Source organism: Ranitomeya variabilis, chromosome 2 (assembly GCF_051348905.1).
Source record: "Ranitomeya variabilis isolate aRanVar5 chromosome 2, aRanVar5.hap1, whole genome shotgun sequence".
NCBI classification, from domain to species: Eukaryota; Metazoa; Chordata; class Amphibia; order Anura; family Dendrobatidae; genus Ranitomeya; species Ranitomeya variabilis.
This window is the reverse complement of record NC_135233.1, coordinates 279,070,177-279,087,635: the sequence shown is the minus strand read 5'-3', so window position 1 is coordinate 279,087,635 and position 17,459 is coordinate 279,070,177. Positions and strand designations below refer to the sequence as shown.

At 43.1% G+C, this 17,459-nt stretch overlaps 1 protein-coding gene across 1 annotated transcript; it reads left to right on the top strand.

Annotated features, from left to right (window-relative positions):
* The first annotated feature begins 6,698 nt into the window (after nt 1-6,698).
* Nucleotides 6,699-11,917, top strand: LOC143805540 (L-threonyl-[L-threonyl-carrier protein] 4-chlorinase-like). Its single transcript, XM_077285023.1, has 6 exons — nt 6,699-6,890; nt 6,996-7,212; nt 7,295-7,386; nt 7,505-7,644; nt 8,286-8,390; nt 11,455-11,917. Exons 1-6 carry the CDS (start codon nt 6,761-6,763, stop codon nt 11,560-11,562), a joined length of 792 nt encoding a protein of 263 aa, XP_077141138.1. The 5' UTR covers nt 6,699-6,760; the 3' UTR covers nt 11,563-11,917.
* Nucleotides 11,918-17,459: the final 5,542 nt, after the last annotated feature.

Below are 17,459 nucleotides of genomic sequence, written 5' to 3'. Positions count from 1 at the left end.
TATTTTTCTAATATATTTTTTTGTGAGCTTTCTGTTGTGCATTTGCCCCCTCTATTTAATTTAATATATAGATTTTAATCTTCATGCATCAATAAAATTATATTGTAATTACATATTTATTTATTTATTTTTTCATATGTGTAATGTATTAGATACCCGTGACGCTAGTCACTACTCATGGATAAGCCTTGAGGCTGGGTAGTCAAGAGGTCCGAGGTCAAAAGCCAAGAGATTACATCATAGACAGAGGGGTGAGACGAAGGCATAGTCAGGAAACAGCAGAGGTCAGAATTTCTAGAGGGTAGCGGATCATGACAAAAAGGCTAGGCAAACGGATGGTCAAGGCAAATCCAAGGTCAAACAGCAAAGATCAGAATACCAGACAAGGAGCACAGAGCAAGCACACACCTCATGAGGAAAGCTACAATTGGCAGAAATGAAAGGCAGTGAGCTGGTTAAATAGCCAGGTAATTACTCTGCAGGAGAGACACAAAGATGAAGCCCCGACACACCATGGTCCTGATTGGATGGCTAAACTGTCACTCAAGACACTGATGACTCAGCACACCATGTCTGATGTCACCTGAAAATACAAAGCTGACATAAGCCCCAACCCTATTACCCCATTTTCCACCACCTCAGGGAAAATGAAAAGAGCGAAGCTAAGCACCAGATTTGGTGCAGCTGAGGACTGGTGTTGTTAGCCTGGGAGTGGGTGCAATATCTCTGGCTATTAATAGCAACCCACAGCTTTCTGCTTAGCCTTTGCTGGCTTGAATTTATAGGGGGCCCTATGTCATTTTTTTTCTGGGGTCTCTCGTAAATTTAGCCGTAAAGGCTAAGCAGCCAGCTGTGAGTTGTTATTAATAGCCTGGAAACCTTTTGGGATATTGTCCCTTTTCCTAGATTATTAACATTAGCCCTCAGCCATGGGCTTTCCCTCTGCTGGTTATGAAAATTACACTGGAGCCATTTTTTAAATGTAATTCTTAAGGATGTACACAGCAGGAGCTGAGCACAACTCCCATTATTGTCGCCTGGTTCCGCTGATCTCAGCAGCACCAGGTGACTATGATGAGAGCTGCCTTCAGCAAATGGCGCTTGGGATCAGCACGAACTGTACTGCCTTTCTCAGGTGCCAATACGTGTCACATGGGCACATGCACAGCACGGACAGCACACGGATGTGAAACATGGACACAAGGACAGCATATAGATACACGGAGGTCACACGGATGTCACCTACATACATTTGGATGGCACATGGGCATGACCATGGATCTCCCCGGTACTGGTTTTTCCTGTGCACGAATCACCAGGACGTGTGAAGGAGGCCTTATAAAAATGTTTATACTTGCAATATAGACTGGAAGGTCCGCTTTTGATGTTCAGGGTGTTGCTGCCTTCATTTGCATTTGAATCGGCATAGCTGATCTTTAACTCTTATTTTCTCTACATGTGCTTTTCTCTTTATCTATAACCTGCTTTCTCTGCCCTCCCCGAGATTGCACATCTCAGTAATGGAGATCTGTGCAGAATGCCCTTCCTCTCTTTGCTGTCACCTATAACAGTAAAGGTAGAGAGGGGGAGAGAAAAGAGACAGACATAAGAATTGGGCAGGGGTCACACTTGCGAGTGCAATGCGAGAAACTCGCACGAGTCTCTCGCATCAATTCCCGGAACTGCCGCCGGGACTCGGGACTGGAGTGTGCAGCTGCATAGAAATACATGCAGCCGCATGCTCCGGTCCCAAGTGCCGGCGGCAGTGCCGGGTATTGATGCGAGAGACTCGCATGAGTTTCTCACATCACACTCACAAGTGTGACCCGGGCCTAAAGCAGAAAGTCTGATGCATTTTTAATACTTTTACAAGAACAGAACTCAATAAATGACACTCTGCACCAGCAAAATTGTAGAAAATTGTTAATCAAGGCATTTGAAAAAGTTTCTTAAGTTTGTATTTAGGAAGAAAATAATATAAAAAAATAAATTTAAATGGGGAAAAAATCTGGAATTAAATGAGAGAACAGAAGCAAGTAAAATAATATTATTTTACTAGGAGAGCAGTAGATGCTTGGAACAAATTTCCAGCAAATGTGGACGGAAAATCAACAATAAATACATTTCAACATGACCGGAATAAATCTGTATGCATCCTAAGATAAAGGAAAAAATATAAAGTTGTTCTTTACTGGCGTCAATCTACTATGTTGCCATTAATAATAAATTCATTTACCTAATATATCTCTAAGACGTTTGCTAAAGGCAGAAGTGCAGCATGTAATAATAGTGGGGGAGATATTGTACTAGTGCTATTAAGTATTCATCTCAGCTACACGGAAATTCCACCTTCACATTCACCTGACACGACGCCCAGGTGAGGACAAGGCTGCGCTTTAGGCCGGTTTCACACGTCAGTGGCTCCGGTACGTGAGGTGACAGTTTCCTCACGTACCGGAGACACTGACACACGTAGACCCATAAAAATCAATGCATCTGTGCAGATGTCATTGATTTTTTGCGGACCGTGTCTCCGTGTGCCAAACACGGAGACATGTCAGTGTTCGTGGGAGTGCACGTATTACACGGACCCATTAAAGTCAACTTCTCCGTGTGCAGTCCGTGTGGCATGCAGGAGACAGCGCTACAGTAAGCGCTGTCCCCCCCACATGGTGCTGAAGCCGCGATTCATATCTTCTGTGCAGCAGCGTTTGCTGCATAGAAGATATGAATAATAGTGTGCAGCGCCCCAGAGTCCTGGTCGTTGCAGTACTGTGGCTCCGCCACTATGGGGAGCTATGGTACGTCTGATTGCACTAAAGGAGTTTCTCTGATCAGGTAACACCTCACTACACTTCACACTCCGGCCACCAGGGGGGGTGGTCTTATCTAGTAGGCCACTCCTCACACTCTGGTAAAACTGGGGGTTGGACAGGAAGACAGGGAGAAGTAGCTGGGAAGAGCTAGTGAGAGGACCTGTCGGGGATGGGATCCTGACAGACTCCTCAGAGCAGAACTAACCAGTGAACAACGGGAATACAGTAAAGAGGAATTAGGACCAGAAGGAGTCGTGCTGTTAGACCGAGGCAACATCCTTCTGAGGCGCAAACAGTCGGTGGCCGGAACGCCGAGCAAGTAAGAGACTCTAAGTACTACTGCAAACCACGGCAGGACAGCCAATTACAGGTTGGCTGTCTCACTTAACACCTAAGCAGACAACGGAGGCAGCTGTGGGAGAGGGGCGACTCTAGGGTCCCGGAAGAACTCCAGGCCTACCCCGTCATACGGGTGCGTCCTACCATATCACCTGGAGGACGGAGAGAACGAACATCAGAGATAGACAGAACCAGTTGTGAGGACTATCCCGGGAGCTCAGCAGGGAAGAACTACAACACCCAGCGCTAGAAGGTAGATACTGATTCCCACCTGTAAAGAGAACTCCTGACGTGTCTTTAGACCGGCCGGTCTCTGACAGCCCTGGTAACAGCGCTCTGGACTGAGGACTTTAAAACCTTCAGTAAAGAGGTAAAGAGACTGCAACTTGGTGTCCTCGTTATTTACTGCATCACCACCATCATCCATATCATATCCTTCACTACGCGCCCCACGGCAGGTATCACGGACCGGGGCCTAGCCACCGTGACAACCCCAGAGCAGAGACTCACAGGCCCGGTACCGGGTACCCCTCGGCCCTGCGGCGGTGGGGGCGCTACAAGTGTTTAAAAGAAAGATCTATCTGTCCGCCGCCCTCCCACCCCCTGTGCGCCCCTCCGCTGTTCTGAAAATACTCACCCGCTTCCCTCGTTGGCTGTCGATGCTTGTTCTTTTAAACACTATTATTCATATCTTCTATGCAGCAAACGCTGCTGCACAGAAGATATGAATCGCGGCTTCAGCACGATGCAGTGTACCACACGCGTGGGTACCACACGCTCCGTGTGGTACCCACTCGGCACACGGGCGGCACACGTGTGCCGCACGTATGGCCTACGTGAGCTCACGGGCACACGGACACGGATAACTCCGGTACCGATTTTTTCCGGTACCGGAATTATCTGGACGTGTGGGACAGCCCTTACAGATATTTGCCAGCACTTTCCTGTTTTCTATTTTTGGAGAAATAAACCGTGGTTTCCTTAAAATCTGCACACTGTGATAAGGTGAGATCACCGAGCTGTTCTTAGTGCATAAGGCTTCATCTACTGATACAGTTTATTGTGTTTTCCTTGTAGACAAGAAATAATTAACTTAAAAAATGTTTGCTGAATAAAATTAGCCGTTTAAGGATTCACATTTCTAAAGATAGATGTAGTGACGGTCATTAAAAGGAATTTAAGATCAAAATATGAAAACTGTTGTGCCGCTGCTGCCCTAAAAATACAAGACTTCAATGAAACTAAAATTGTAAAATTTGAGAAAAACATAAACAAAAAGCAAAAACAAACACCTTCACCAAGTCAGTCAATAGCACTAACCCCGTGAACTATGGCAATGTGATGTATCGATATGGAAGTATAAATACTGCATCAAAGCTGCCATATTCCGAACTCAGAAGTTATAGCCACAGATAAAGCTTTGCACTTTTCTTTTACTTAGAGATATTGGCACTTCTGAGTTTTAAACGGTATTATTTGTGAATTGACTCATTCAGTTATTGGCCTCACATTTTTCTAGGTAGAACATGTTAAAAAATAAAGTAAAATCTATGATATATAGATTTTATTTTTTTCACTTACTTATTTTTTTACCTGCATAGATTTGAGTTTAAATATACCATATATAAATATCCCATGCACAGTGTGTCACAGTGTTACACTGCTTTCAAATTCTTGCAGCGCTGAATTCCTGGGTTCAAATCCCACCAAGGAGTTTGTATGTTATCACATGTTTGCCTGGGTTTCCTCTGGGTTCTCCAGTTTCCTTCCACATACCAAAGACATAGATTGTGAGCCCCAATGGGGACAGTGATGATAATGTATGTAAATCGCTGTGGAATATGATAGTTCTATACAAGCAGAGCGTAATAAATAGTAATAAATAATTCTTACACCTCTGAACTGGAATTCTGAACCACTCTTCTTTGGCAAACTGCTCAAGGTCTCCCACACTTGAAGGGTGCCTTCTCCCAACAGCAATTTTAAGATCTCTCCACAGGTGTTCAATGGGATTTAGATCTGGCTGATTGCTGGCCTCTTCATAACTCTCCCAAGGCTTTGTTTACATCCATTTCTGGGTGCTTCTTGGAGTATTTTGGGGGTTGTCCTGTGGGAAGACCTTTGACCTAGGAAGCAAACCAAGCTTTCTGACACTGGCCACTACATTGCTACCCAAAATCCTTTGTTAATCTTCAGATTTCATGTTGCCTTGCAAACAGACAAGGCACCCATGGCCAGAGGCAGCAAAACAACCACAAAACATCTTTGAACCTCCACCATTCTTGATTGTAGGTACTGTGTTAATTTCTTTGTAGGCCTTGTTCCATTTTCGGCAAACAGTAGAATGATGTGTTTTACCAAAAAGCTCAATCTTGGTGTCATCTGTCTGCAAGATGCTTTCCCAGAAGGTTTTTGGCTTGCTTACATACATTTTGGCAAGCTGCAGCTTAGCTTTTTTATGTCACTGCCAGCAGTGAAGTCCCCCTGGGTCTCCTGCCATAGGGTTTCATTTAATTCAAATGTAGTTTGCGCTGACACTGATGCACCCTAGGCTTGCAGGACAGCATGAATTATTTGTGAACTTGATTGGTGCTGATTATTCACCATCCGGACTATCCTGCTTTACAACCTTTCATCAATTTTTCTTTGCATGTCACGTCCAGGGAGATTAACTACAGTGCCATGGGTTGTAAAATTCTTAATTATGTTGCCCACCATGGACAAAAGAACATCAAGATCTCTGAAGATGGAGTTGTAACCTTGTAACCTTTAGATCGTTGATATTTTTCATCAATTTTGGTTCTAAAGTCCTCAAACAATGCTCTTCTCCTCTTTCTGTTCTCCATGCTTAGTGTGGCACACACAGACACACAATGCAAAGATTGGGTCAACTTCTCCCCTATTTATCATTTGTGATTTTCATATTGCCCACACCTGTTACTTGCCACAGGTGGGTTTGAACAATCATTACATGCCTGACAAAAAGTTGTGTGCTCACAATTTTGTAAAGGTGCCAACTATTTTGTCCTGCCTAGTTTGGGGGTTTTGTGTGAAATTATATCCAATTTGACTTCTTTTCTCAGATTTTTTTGTGTTCTGTTCCGAAACACTCAAAGGAAATTAAAACATGCACTTAAATTTTCTGGAACAATTTCAAGGGTGCCAATACTTTCGGCCATGTCTGTACATACAGTATGTATATATTACATGTAAATAAATCAATTGCTTGCTTTTGCTAAACCTTCTAACATATCTCGCACTTGCTTCCTGATGTGGAATTTCCAGGACCGGCTCTCACCACAATGAAGTCACAATCATGCTGTGATGATGCAGGAAGGATAGAACAAGGAAATTCTGGTCTCCGAGTTTCAGAATGTGATGTATTCATGAGACTTCAGAATGTATCACTCAGGGCTATAATATTTACTATGCCATGCAGGAAACAAAAACATAAAAAGTAAAATAACCAGTTCTTAGAAATCGTGTCTTGGGTTGGGCAGCTGTCAGATGTGGTGTGGTATATAAGTCAGTGTGATACGCTCACAGTTATCCGCTCAGGGTGTAGGCATTCTCGCTATAGCTGAAAGCATCCCACTAAATACACTATGAAGACTGGCACTAACCAGATGAAGGATGTCTATGACGCCAATGGTTTCCTGACTGCAGTTGATGTGTTAGATGAGAAGGAATTGCACCTTGCTCAGAAGGAACATATGAAGCTGGAAGAGAAGTTTGGTAAGTTTCCAGTCTACAATGCATTGAGGGATTTGTCGGCTTTATTGCACATTTATCCATTATCAGAATATTTTTTTTTTAAAATGCATATATCTTATCTTTCAGGTAAAGAGTACACTCAGTACAATCTACACAACATCCACATGCAGTATGAGTGGGTGATGAATCTTGCCGCCCATCCCAAGCTACTGAAAGCTATCACCGCGGTATTGGGCCCTAACGTCATCCTTTTAGACTCAAGATTTATCTGTAAATATCCCTCCTCTGAGGTTCCACACAAAGATAACACTCCGCCCTATGTCGCTTGGCATCAGGATATCAAGTGAGTATGGAAGCTGGTAGATAATAATTAGGATCTTCTTATAAATATAGACCCTAAACAGCATATTCTTACATTGTTACAGATACTGGGGATTTGAAGGAGGACCAGTGGCTTCCGTATGGCTGGCATTTGATGATGTTGATGCAGAAAATGGAGTCCTACAAATCATTCCAGGTATCATCTTGCTTTAGCTTTTTCTCTAATTGCTAAATGTGAAACACTAAAAATAATCTTCTTTATATGAATTTACATTAAAACTTATATGCATTGTTTGTCATATGTAACACCCCAGAGAGCCATAAACAAGGTATTCTGGAGCACAGGATCGCTGAGATTCCCGGGAACATGCTGACCGCAAACCAGGAGATCCCAGGACACCTGGTGAATGTAGAAGATCTGGTTGAGTGTCCGCTTAAAGCTGGTCAAATGTCTGTAAGTGCAAAATAATCCTACAGAGACGTTACAGAGACGTGCTTATTACATGATGCAGAATGGAATTATTGTCGCTCACTGGTGGACACAGGCAGAAGAGGCCACTGTACAATAACGATATGTGGCCCGTTTTCAGTCCAATATAACATCATAATGCACAATTCCACCTGCTACTAATGTGGATGTGGGTCCCTTTATCTCTTAGGCCCCTGTGCGGCTGTATAGATTGCACCAATGACAGGTCCGCCCCTGTGCCATATGTGTCCCTCCAAATTTAAGTGAAATTAATTTTGTGTAGCTATCTGCACAAGTAGCACAACTGCTCATTCTATATACTGAAACAACAAAAATGTCCTTTTTGGATATATGTAATGAGAAAATCAATCAGTTAATAAACATGAATGGGAATGTGCCGTATTGGAGCATGCCAGCACTGGATGTGGATGCGATGGTCGTCATGTCCATGATGCTGCCTGCCATATAGATAAGTCATCTCGATGGATAAATCCTAATCTCAGAGAAGAATGTAGGGATGGACCAATATAAGACGCTATGACTAGTCAGCAGTTTCCATGTAACGAGCCAAGTGTAATGTGTAAGACTTGTGTATTGAACAACCTCTCCATCATCCATACTGACAGGTCCATGATGGTCTGACTGTACATGCCAGTGAACCCAACATGTCAGACAGAAGAAGATGTGGATTTGTCATCCGTTATGTTCCTACGACAGCTTATCCTGTTAAGGTAAGCAATAAAACCCAGAAGATTGAATATGAACACATCCCCGTTTTCGAAGAAAGAGGTTGTTATCTCACCCAACAGGAGAAATACCAGAAATAATATAAAATGACTGTATGGGTCACTGAAAATAGAATAAATGTAAGGAAATAAGGAAAAATGTATAAAATGTGCAGTAATTTATTAACTCAGCTAAATAATCTAGTCTGCAGATAACACACCATAAACTGCAGCTTATTCCCCAGATGTAACTGCTGCAGTCACTGGTGTGAATAGGGTCAGAAACAAAACAATTCTTCCCCCAGTGATGATGCCAGTGATGATGCCAGGCTTTGGCGGATTTGGATTTGTGTCCAATGCCCCACCACATGTCCCTCTAAAGTTTCTTAGGGGGTTCTTACAACCCAGTATAGATGTATGACCAATCTTTATGATATGTATGGCCTTTGCTGCAATGTAACTATGAAGATCCTGATAATATTGCTGCTGATGGGTGGCAGCCTGTGATCCTGATAATATTGCTGCTGATGGGTAGCAGCCTGTGATCCTGATAATATTGCTGCTGATGGGTGGCAGCCTGTGATCCTGATAATATTGCTGCTGATGGGTGGCAGCCTGTGATCCTGATAATATTGCTGCTGATGGGTGGCAGCCTGTGATCCTGATAATATTGCTACTGATGGGTGGCAGCCTGTGATCCTGATAATATTGCTGCTGATGGGTGGCAGCCTGTGATCCTGATAATATTGCTGCTTATGGGTGGCAGCCCGTGATCCTGATAATATTACTGCTGATGGGTGGCAGCCTGTGATCCTGATAATATTGCTACTGATGGGTGGCAGCCCGTGATCCTGATAATATTGCTGCTGATGGGTGGCAGCCCGTGATCCTGATAATATTGCTGCTGATGGGTAGCAACCTGTGATCCTGATAATATTGCTGCTGATGGGTGGCAGCCTGTGATCCTGATAATATTGCTACTGATGGGTGGCAGCCTGTGATCCTGATAATATTGCTGCTGATGGGTGGCAGCCTGTGATCCTGATAATATTGCTGCTGATGGGTGGCAGCCCGTGATCCTGTTAATATTACTGCTGATGGGTGGCAGCCTGTGATCCGGATAATATTGCTGCTGATGGGTGGCAGCCTGTGATCCTGATAATATTGCTACTGATGGGTGGCAGCCTGTGATCCTGATAATATTGCTGCTGATGGGTGGCAGCCTGTGATCCTGATAATATTGCTGCTGATGGGTGGCAGCCTGTGATCCGGATAATATTGCTGCTGATGGGTAGCAGCCTGTGATCCTGATAATATTGCTGCTGATGGGTGGCAGCCCGTGATCCTGATAATATTGCTGCTGATGGGTAGCAGCCTGTGATCCTGATAATATTGCTGCTGATGGGTGACAGCCTGTGATCCTGATAATATTGCTGCTGATGGGTGGCAGCCTGTGATCCTGATAATATTGCTGCTGATGGGTGGCAGCCTGTGATCCTGATAATATTGCTGCTGATGGGTGGCAGCCTGTGATCCTGATAATATTGCTGCTGATGGGTGGCAGCCCGTGATCCTGATAATATTACTGCTGATGGGTGGCAGCCTGTGATCCTGATAATATTGCTACTGATGGGTGGCAGCCTGTGATCCTGATAATATTGCTGCTGATGGGTGGCAGCCTGTGATCCTGATAATATTGCTGCTGATGGGTAGCAGCCTGTGATCCTGATAATATTGCTGCTGATGGGTGGCAGCCTGTGATCCTGATAATATTGCTGCTGATGGGTGGCAGCCTGTGATCCTGATAATATTGCTGCTGATGGGTGGCAGCCTGGATCCTGATAATATTGCTGCTGATGGGTGGCAGCCCGTGATCCTGATAATATTACTGCTGATGGGTGGCAGCCTGTGATCCTGATAATATTGCTACTGATGGGTGGCAGCCTGTGATCCTGATAATATTGCTGCTGATGGGTGGCAGCCCGTGATCCTGATAATATTGCTGCTGATGGGTGGCAGCCCGTGATCCTGATAATATTGCTGCTGATGGGTGGCAGCCTGTGATCCTGATAATATTGCTGCTGATGGGTGGCAGCCTGTGATCCTGATAATATTGCTGCTGATGGGTGGCAGCCCGTGATCCTGATAATATTGCTGCTGATGGATGGCAGCCTGTGATCCTGATAATATTGCTGCTGATGGGTGGCAGCCCGTGATCCTAATAATATTGCTGCTGATGGGTGGCAGCCCGTGATCCTGATAATATTGCTGCTGATGGGTGGCAGCCCGTGATCCTGATAATATTGCTGCTGATGGGTGGCAGCCCGTGATCCTGATAATATTGCTGCTGATGGGTGGCAGCTTGTGATCCTGATAATATTGCTGCTGATGGGTGGCAGCCTGTGATCCTGATAATATTGCTACTGATGGGTGGCAGCCTGTGATCCTGATAATATTGCTGCTGATGGGTGGCAGCCTGTGATCCTGATAATATTGCTGCTGATGGGTGGCAGCCCGTGATCCTGATAATATTGCTGCTGATGGATGGCAGCCTGTGATCCTGATAATATTGCTGCTGATGGGTGGCAGCCTGTGATCCTGATAATATTGCTGCTGATGGGTGGCAGCCCGTGATCCTGATAATATTGCTGCTGATGGATGGTAGCCTGTGATCCTGATAATATTGCTGATGGGTGGCAGCCTGTGATCCTGATAATATTGCTGCTGATGGGTGGCAGCCTGTGATCCTGATAATATTGCTGATGGGTGGCAGCCTGTGATCCTGATAATATTGCTACTGATGGGTGGCAGCCTGTGATCCTGATAATATTGCTGCTGATGGGTGGCAGCCTGTGATCCTGATAATATTGCTACTGATGGGTGGCAGCCCGTGATCCTGATAATATTGCTGCTGATGGGTGGCAGCCTGTGATCCTGATAATATTGCTGCTGATGGGTGGCAGCCTGTGATCCTGATAATATTGCTGCTGCTGGTGATGGGTGGCAGCCTGTGATCCTGCTGAAGAGAAATGATCACTCTTCTCTTACACCATTTGTGCTTCTTTTCCAGGACCCAGAACGTCCCAGGACTTTTCCTGCAACTGTGTTGGTGGCCGGAACAGATGAATATAATCACTTTAAAGACAACGCTCCAAATTTCTTCACCAAAACTTTTTAAGAGCTTAGTAACCCTGTGCTGTATTATGTCTGTGAGGTCCATAACCATTTATTCATATGGTCGTAATTCACAGCAATCTGCGGAATAATACATAGAATCCATTGTATCAGTCATTACAGAAGTGTCTTATGTTCCTCGTGTATATTACGTGGCTCCTCTCGTACATTCAGCACATCGCTTTATGCTCTTATTCGCACTTATGAAGATAAACATTGTTCTAATCTGTAATATTTCCAGACTGAGCCGGAATATGTGAATGTGACACATTGTGATGTAAAATGTTAACTTATTAAACTTTATTGTCCTGTTATTTTTTTTTATAACCTGCTGTAAAATAAATTGTGTGTGAAGTAAATGGAGACAATTGTGGTATTTACTTTCTAGAACAATTCACGCAAATGGGAACAGAAATAGATTCTGAGACTCCATTGCAACACACTGGCCGGTGCGGTGACTACACTGCCAGGCTGACTAATTGCTGGCAAACAGGAATAATCGCCGGCTCCACTTTTACTTTCACAATTTGAACATTAGGAAGTATATTTACATACACTTTTGGGAACAAATTCAGGAATTACACAAAAAATTACATAAAATAAAGAGAATTCCCTGCATAACATTAATTGAAGTTCAGAGAACTACTAAGCAATTAAAAAGGTTTTCCCATGTGGAAAGCCTGTTTTATATGGTCTATAAGCCACACTTGGGGGGAAGGGGGGAGTTGAACCCCTCTGCCTGTCAAAATGGTACTTCTATGAAATACACTTAACAAAGTTTTTTCTTATTAAAGGTGCTCCCACCAGACTCTCTCCATCAGCCTAAACCATGCAACTTATTATAAATAACTGGTGCAATCGAAAAAATTATATTTAAATGCCCTTTTATAAGTATTGAATAATGTCCATAACAACAGAATGACATCAGATAGTATAGACAAAGAATCACCCACATGTATTTCCAGAGACGCTGCTGTCAGTATAAGCTACCTCAGCTATGGCTTAAACACTGTATATAGGAGAGATGGAGGGCTCTGCTGCAAAGTATTATAGCTAGGGGTTCTCCAAAAGCATGCTAATAGTCAATGTCGAAGGAAAAATAAGAGCAAAGAACAGGGCCGGCCCGAACGTATAGGCGAACTAGGCGGCCGCCTAGAGCGCCGACCCTAAGGGGGCGCCAAACAAAAAATAGAAAAAATTATAAAAAATCTTTTCAAAAGGCAAAAGGTGTATGGAGCGGAGCTGAATGTGTATGAGGTGTATGGAGCGGATCCGTGTGTGTATGAGGTGTACGGAGCGGAGCCGTGTGTATGAGGTGTACGGAGCGGAGTCGTGTGTGTATGAGGTGTATGGAGCGGAGCTAAATGTGTACGAGGCGAAGCGCGCCGCAAACTTTGTCCCTCTTTCCCATCTTCAAAAGTTGGGAGGTATGTTAAAAGTAGTAGGGGCGCAACAAAATAGTTTCGCCTAGGGCGCAGTAATCTCTCAGGCCGGCCCTGGCAAAGAAGCATGCATAGAACCTTTGGGAACACCCACAATTCTTAAAAGGCAAAAAGTTTTACATGTTATTGAACAATGTGTCAACACATGCAAAAAAACACAGCAAAGCGCAATAAAAACACTTAAAACAGTGGATGAAAAGACATCTAGTTATGATGTGGCAACAACTAACCCACACCAGACCCCTGACAGCTAGTACTTAACTACACAAGGCTCCAAAGTAAGGGGGGAAAAGGCACACTGATTATAATATGAACAATGTGTTCTAATGCCAACATTCAAAAAAATGCAAATAAATAGAACTGCATATGCCTAATCCTAGCACCATATTTATGAACACAATCATTATGAGCCAGAAAGAGAAAAAAAGAGGCTGCTCCATTACAAAATCAATGAGTCTGGTATATATATAAAAGATCAAGCCAATTCCTGTAGCATGGAAGAGGAAGCAGCCCAGTGATTTAGCCAAATGCTAGAGATGAAAGCGGCATTGAAGGAGCCATGGAAGCTGAGAGGGAATGGAGGGATGTGAACCCCACACGTATTGCAACAAGACTGTGTGGCTTCCTCAGGGGAAAGGACATGCCGCTTTCATCTCTATAGCATTGGGCTAAATCACTGGGCTGCTTCCTCTTCCACTAATACTACTATTGTACTTCAGTATATACAGTAGTATAAACAATCAAATGATCGCAGGTTCAAGCCCCATAGGGGACTAAAAATAAAATAAGTATTTAAAGAGAACCTGTCACCAGGATCGTGCACAGTAACCTAGAGACAGTGTCAGGTCGGAGCCGTTATACTGATTACAATGATACCTTGGTTGATGAAATCCATCTTTTGGCTGTTGTTTAATCTTTATTTTCAGTTTTCAGTTAATGATATGCCCGTGCTCCAGGGTGGTCTGTGGGGGGTCTTCATGTGGTGCTCTGATTAGGTATTCATAATGGAGACTGCTGACAGGTCACTGATCCCTATGTCTCCATTATGAATAGCTAATCAGAGCACCACATGAAGACCCCCACAGACCACCCTGGAGCACGAGCATATCATTAACTCAAAACTGAAAATAAAGATGATCTTAATAAAGATGGATTTCATCACCAGGTATCATTGTAATCAGTATAACGGCTCCGACCTGACACTGTGTGTACGTTACTGTGCACAATCCTGCTGACAGATTCCCTTTAAAACTATAAAAATATATAAAAGTTTAGTTTAAATCCTTTCCCTTTCTTCGTTAAAAAAAATAAAGAAATTAGAAAAATAAATATATTTGTTATCATTACATGCAAAAAAGTACGAAATAAAAAAGTATACATTTATTTAACCCCTTTGCGACATGCGCCGTACTAGTACTGCGCTGCCGGCACAGCATTTGTGCCAGCAGCAGTACTAGTACGGCGCACCGATCACCGCGGTCTCGCGCTGAGCGCCGCGGTGATCGGGTGCGGGTGTCAGCTGTATATGACAGCTGACACCCCGCAGCAATGCCCACGATCGGCGCTAGCGCCGATCGCGGGCATTTAACCCCTCTGATGCCGCTGTCAGTAGTGACAGCGGCATAGAGGGGGATCGCGCAGGGACGGGGGCTCCCTGCGCTCTCCCACTGGAGCAACGCGATGAGATCACGTTGCTCCGGTGATCCGGAAGGAGTCCCCGGATCCAAGATGGCCACCATACAGCATCATCAGCAGAAAAATAAAAAAGTTATAGCTCTCAGAATAAAGCGATGCAAAAACAATTATTTTTTTATATAAAATAGTTTTTATTGTGTAAAAGCGCCAAAACATAAAAAAATTACATAACTGAGGTATCGCTGTAATCGTACTGACCTGAAGAGCTGCTTTATCAATTTTACCACACGTGGAACACTATTAACGCCCCCCTAAAAGAATTTCAGGAATTGCTGGTTTTTGTTCATTCCTCATCCCAAAAATCGGAATAAAAAGCGATCAAAAAATGTCATGTGCCCGAAAATGGTACCAATAAAAACGTCAACTCGTCCCGCAAAAAACAAGATCTCACATGACTCTGTGGGCAAAAATATGGTTAAATTATAGCTCTCAAAATGTGGTGATGCAAAAACTATTTATTCCAATAAAAAGCATCTTTTAGTGTGTGACGGCTGCCAATCATAAAAATCCACCAAAAGAAACGCTATAAAAGTAAATCAAACCCCCCTTCATCACCCCCTTAGTTAGGGAAAAATAATAAAATTTTAAAAAATGTATTTATTTCCATTTTCCCATTAGGGTTAGGGTTAGGGCTAGGGTTAGGGCTAGGGTTAGGGTTGGGGTTGGGGCTAGGGTTAGGGCTGGAATTAGGGTTGGGGTTAGGGTTTCAGTTAGAATTGGGGGGTTTCCACTGTTTAGGCACATCAGGGGCTCTCTAAACGCGACATGGCGTCCGATCTCAATTCCAGCCAATTCTGCTTTGAACAAGTAAAACAGTGCTCCCACCCTTCCGAGCTCTGCCGTGCGCCCAAACAGTGGTTCCCCCCATATACGGGGTATCAGCGTACTCAGCACAAATTGGACAACAACTTTTGTGGTCCAATTTCTCCTGTTACCCTTGGGAAAATAAAAATGTGGGGGCTAAAACATCATTTTGTGGAAAGAAAAAAAGATTTTTTCATTTTCACGGCGCTACATTCTAAACTTTAGTGAAACAATTGGGGGTTAAAAGTGCTCACCACACATCTAGATAAGTTCCTTATGGGGTCTTCTTTCAAAATGGGGTCACTTGTGGGCGGTTTCTACTGTTTAGGCACGTCAGGGGCTCTCCAAACGCGACATGGGTTCCGATCTCAATTCCAGCCAATTTTGCATTGAAAAGTCAAACGGCGCTCCTTCCCTTCCGAGCTCTGCCATGCGCTCAAACAGTGGTTTATCCCCATATATGAAGTATCAGCGTACTCAGGAAAAATTGCACAACAACTTTTGGGGTCCAATTTATCCTGTTACCCTTGGGAAAATAAAAAATTTGGGGCGAAAAGATCATTTTTTGTGAAAATTAATATGAATTTTTTTTTACGGCTCTACATTATAAACTTCTGTGAAGCACTTGGAGGTTCAAAGTGCTCACCACACATCTAGATAAGTTCCTTAGGGGGTCTACTTTCCAAAATGGTGTCACTTGTGGGGGTTTCCACTGTTTAGGCACGTCAGGGGCTCTCCAATTGCGACATGGGTTCCGATCTCAATTCCAGCAAATCTTGCATTGAAAAGTCAAATGGCGCTCCTTCCCTTCCGAGCTCTGCCATGTGCCCAAACATTGGTTTACCCCAACATGTGGGGTATCGGCGTACTCAGGACAAATTGTACAACGACTTTTGTGGTCCAATTTCTCCTGTTACCCTTGGTAAGATAAAACAAATTGGATCTGAAGTAAAAATTTTGTGAAAAAAAAGTTAAATGTTCAATTTTGTTTAAACATTCCAAAAATTCCTGTGAAACACCTGAAGGGTTAATAAAATTTTTGAATGTGGTTTTGAGTACCTTGAGGGGTGCAGTTTTTAGAATGGTGTCACTTTTGGGTATTTTCTGTCATATAGACCCCTCAAAGTCACTTCAAGTGTGAGGTGGTCCGTAAAAAAAATGGTTTTACAAATTTTGTTGCAAAAATGAGAAATCGCTGGTCAACTTTTAACCCTTATAACTCCCTAACAAAAAAAAAATTTGTTTCCAAACTTGTGCTGATGTAAAGCAGACATGTGGGAAATGTTGTTTATTAACTATATTATGTGATATAACTCTCTAATTTAAGGGCATAAAAATGAAAATTTGAAAATTGCTAAATTTTCATAATTTTTGATAAATTTCATTTTTTTTCACAAATAAATGCAAGTCATATCGAAGAAGTTTTACCACTATCATAAAGTACAATATATCACAAGAAAACAATATCAGAATTACCAGGATCCGTTGAAGCGTTTCAGAGTTATGACCTCATAAAGTGACAGTGGTCAGAATTGTAAAAATTGGCCCTGTCACTTAGGTGAAAACAGGCTTCGGGGTGAAGGGGTTAAAACCGCACAAAAAATGCTGAAAAAAAACCCAAAACGTCAGAATTACTATTCTTCAGTAGATGCACTTCACCCCAAAAATACAATTAAAAGGATTATCAAAATGTCATAGGTACTCCAATAATGGTATTAATAAAAACACCAGTGTGCAATAAACAAAAGTCAAAACAAAACAAAAAAACAAACAGAAAATATCCAGGTCCTAAAGTGTGAAACATTAATCCTTAAGCTATTACTTTGTTTGCATAAAAAAAAACTCTTGCCGTTGGTGCTCCGATAAGGGTTATCACCCAGCATTCGTAAACTCCGTCATGACAAAACAGCCTTACTAAGTAATAGTATGTCTCAAGACAGAATTATTTGTCATTAAAGAG

Coding starts and splice junctions, on each gene's coding strand:
- LOC143805540 (XM_077285023.1), top strand. CDS start 6,761: ATGAAGACTGGCACTAACCAGATGAAGGATGTCTATGACGCCAATGGT. Junction 7,387..7,504: donor AGTCCTACAAATCATTCCAG/GTATCATCTTGC, acceptor GTAACACCCCAG/AGAGCCATAAACAAGGTATT. Junction 8,391..11,454: donor CGACAGCTTATCCTGTTAAG/GTAAGCAATAAA, acceptor CTTCTTTTCCAG/GACCCAGAACGTCCCAGGAC.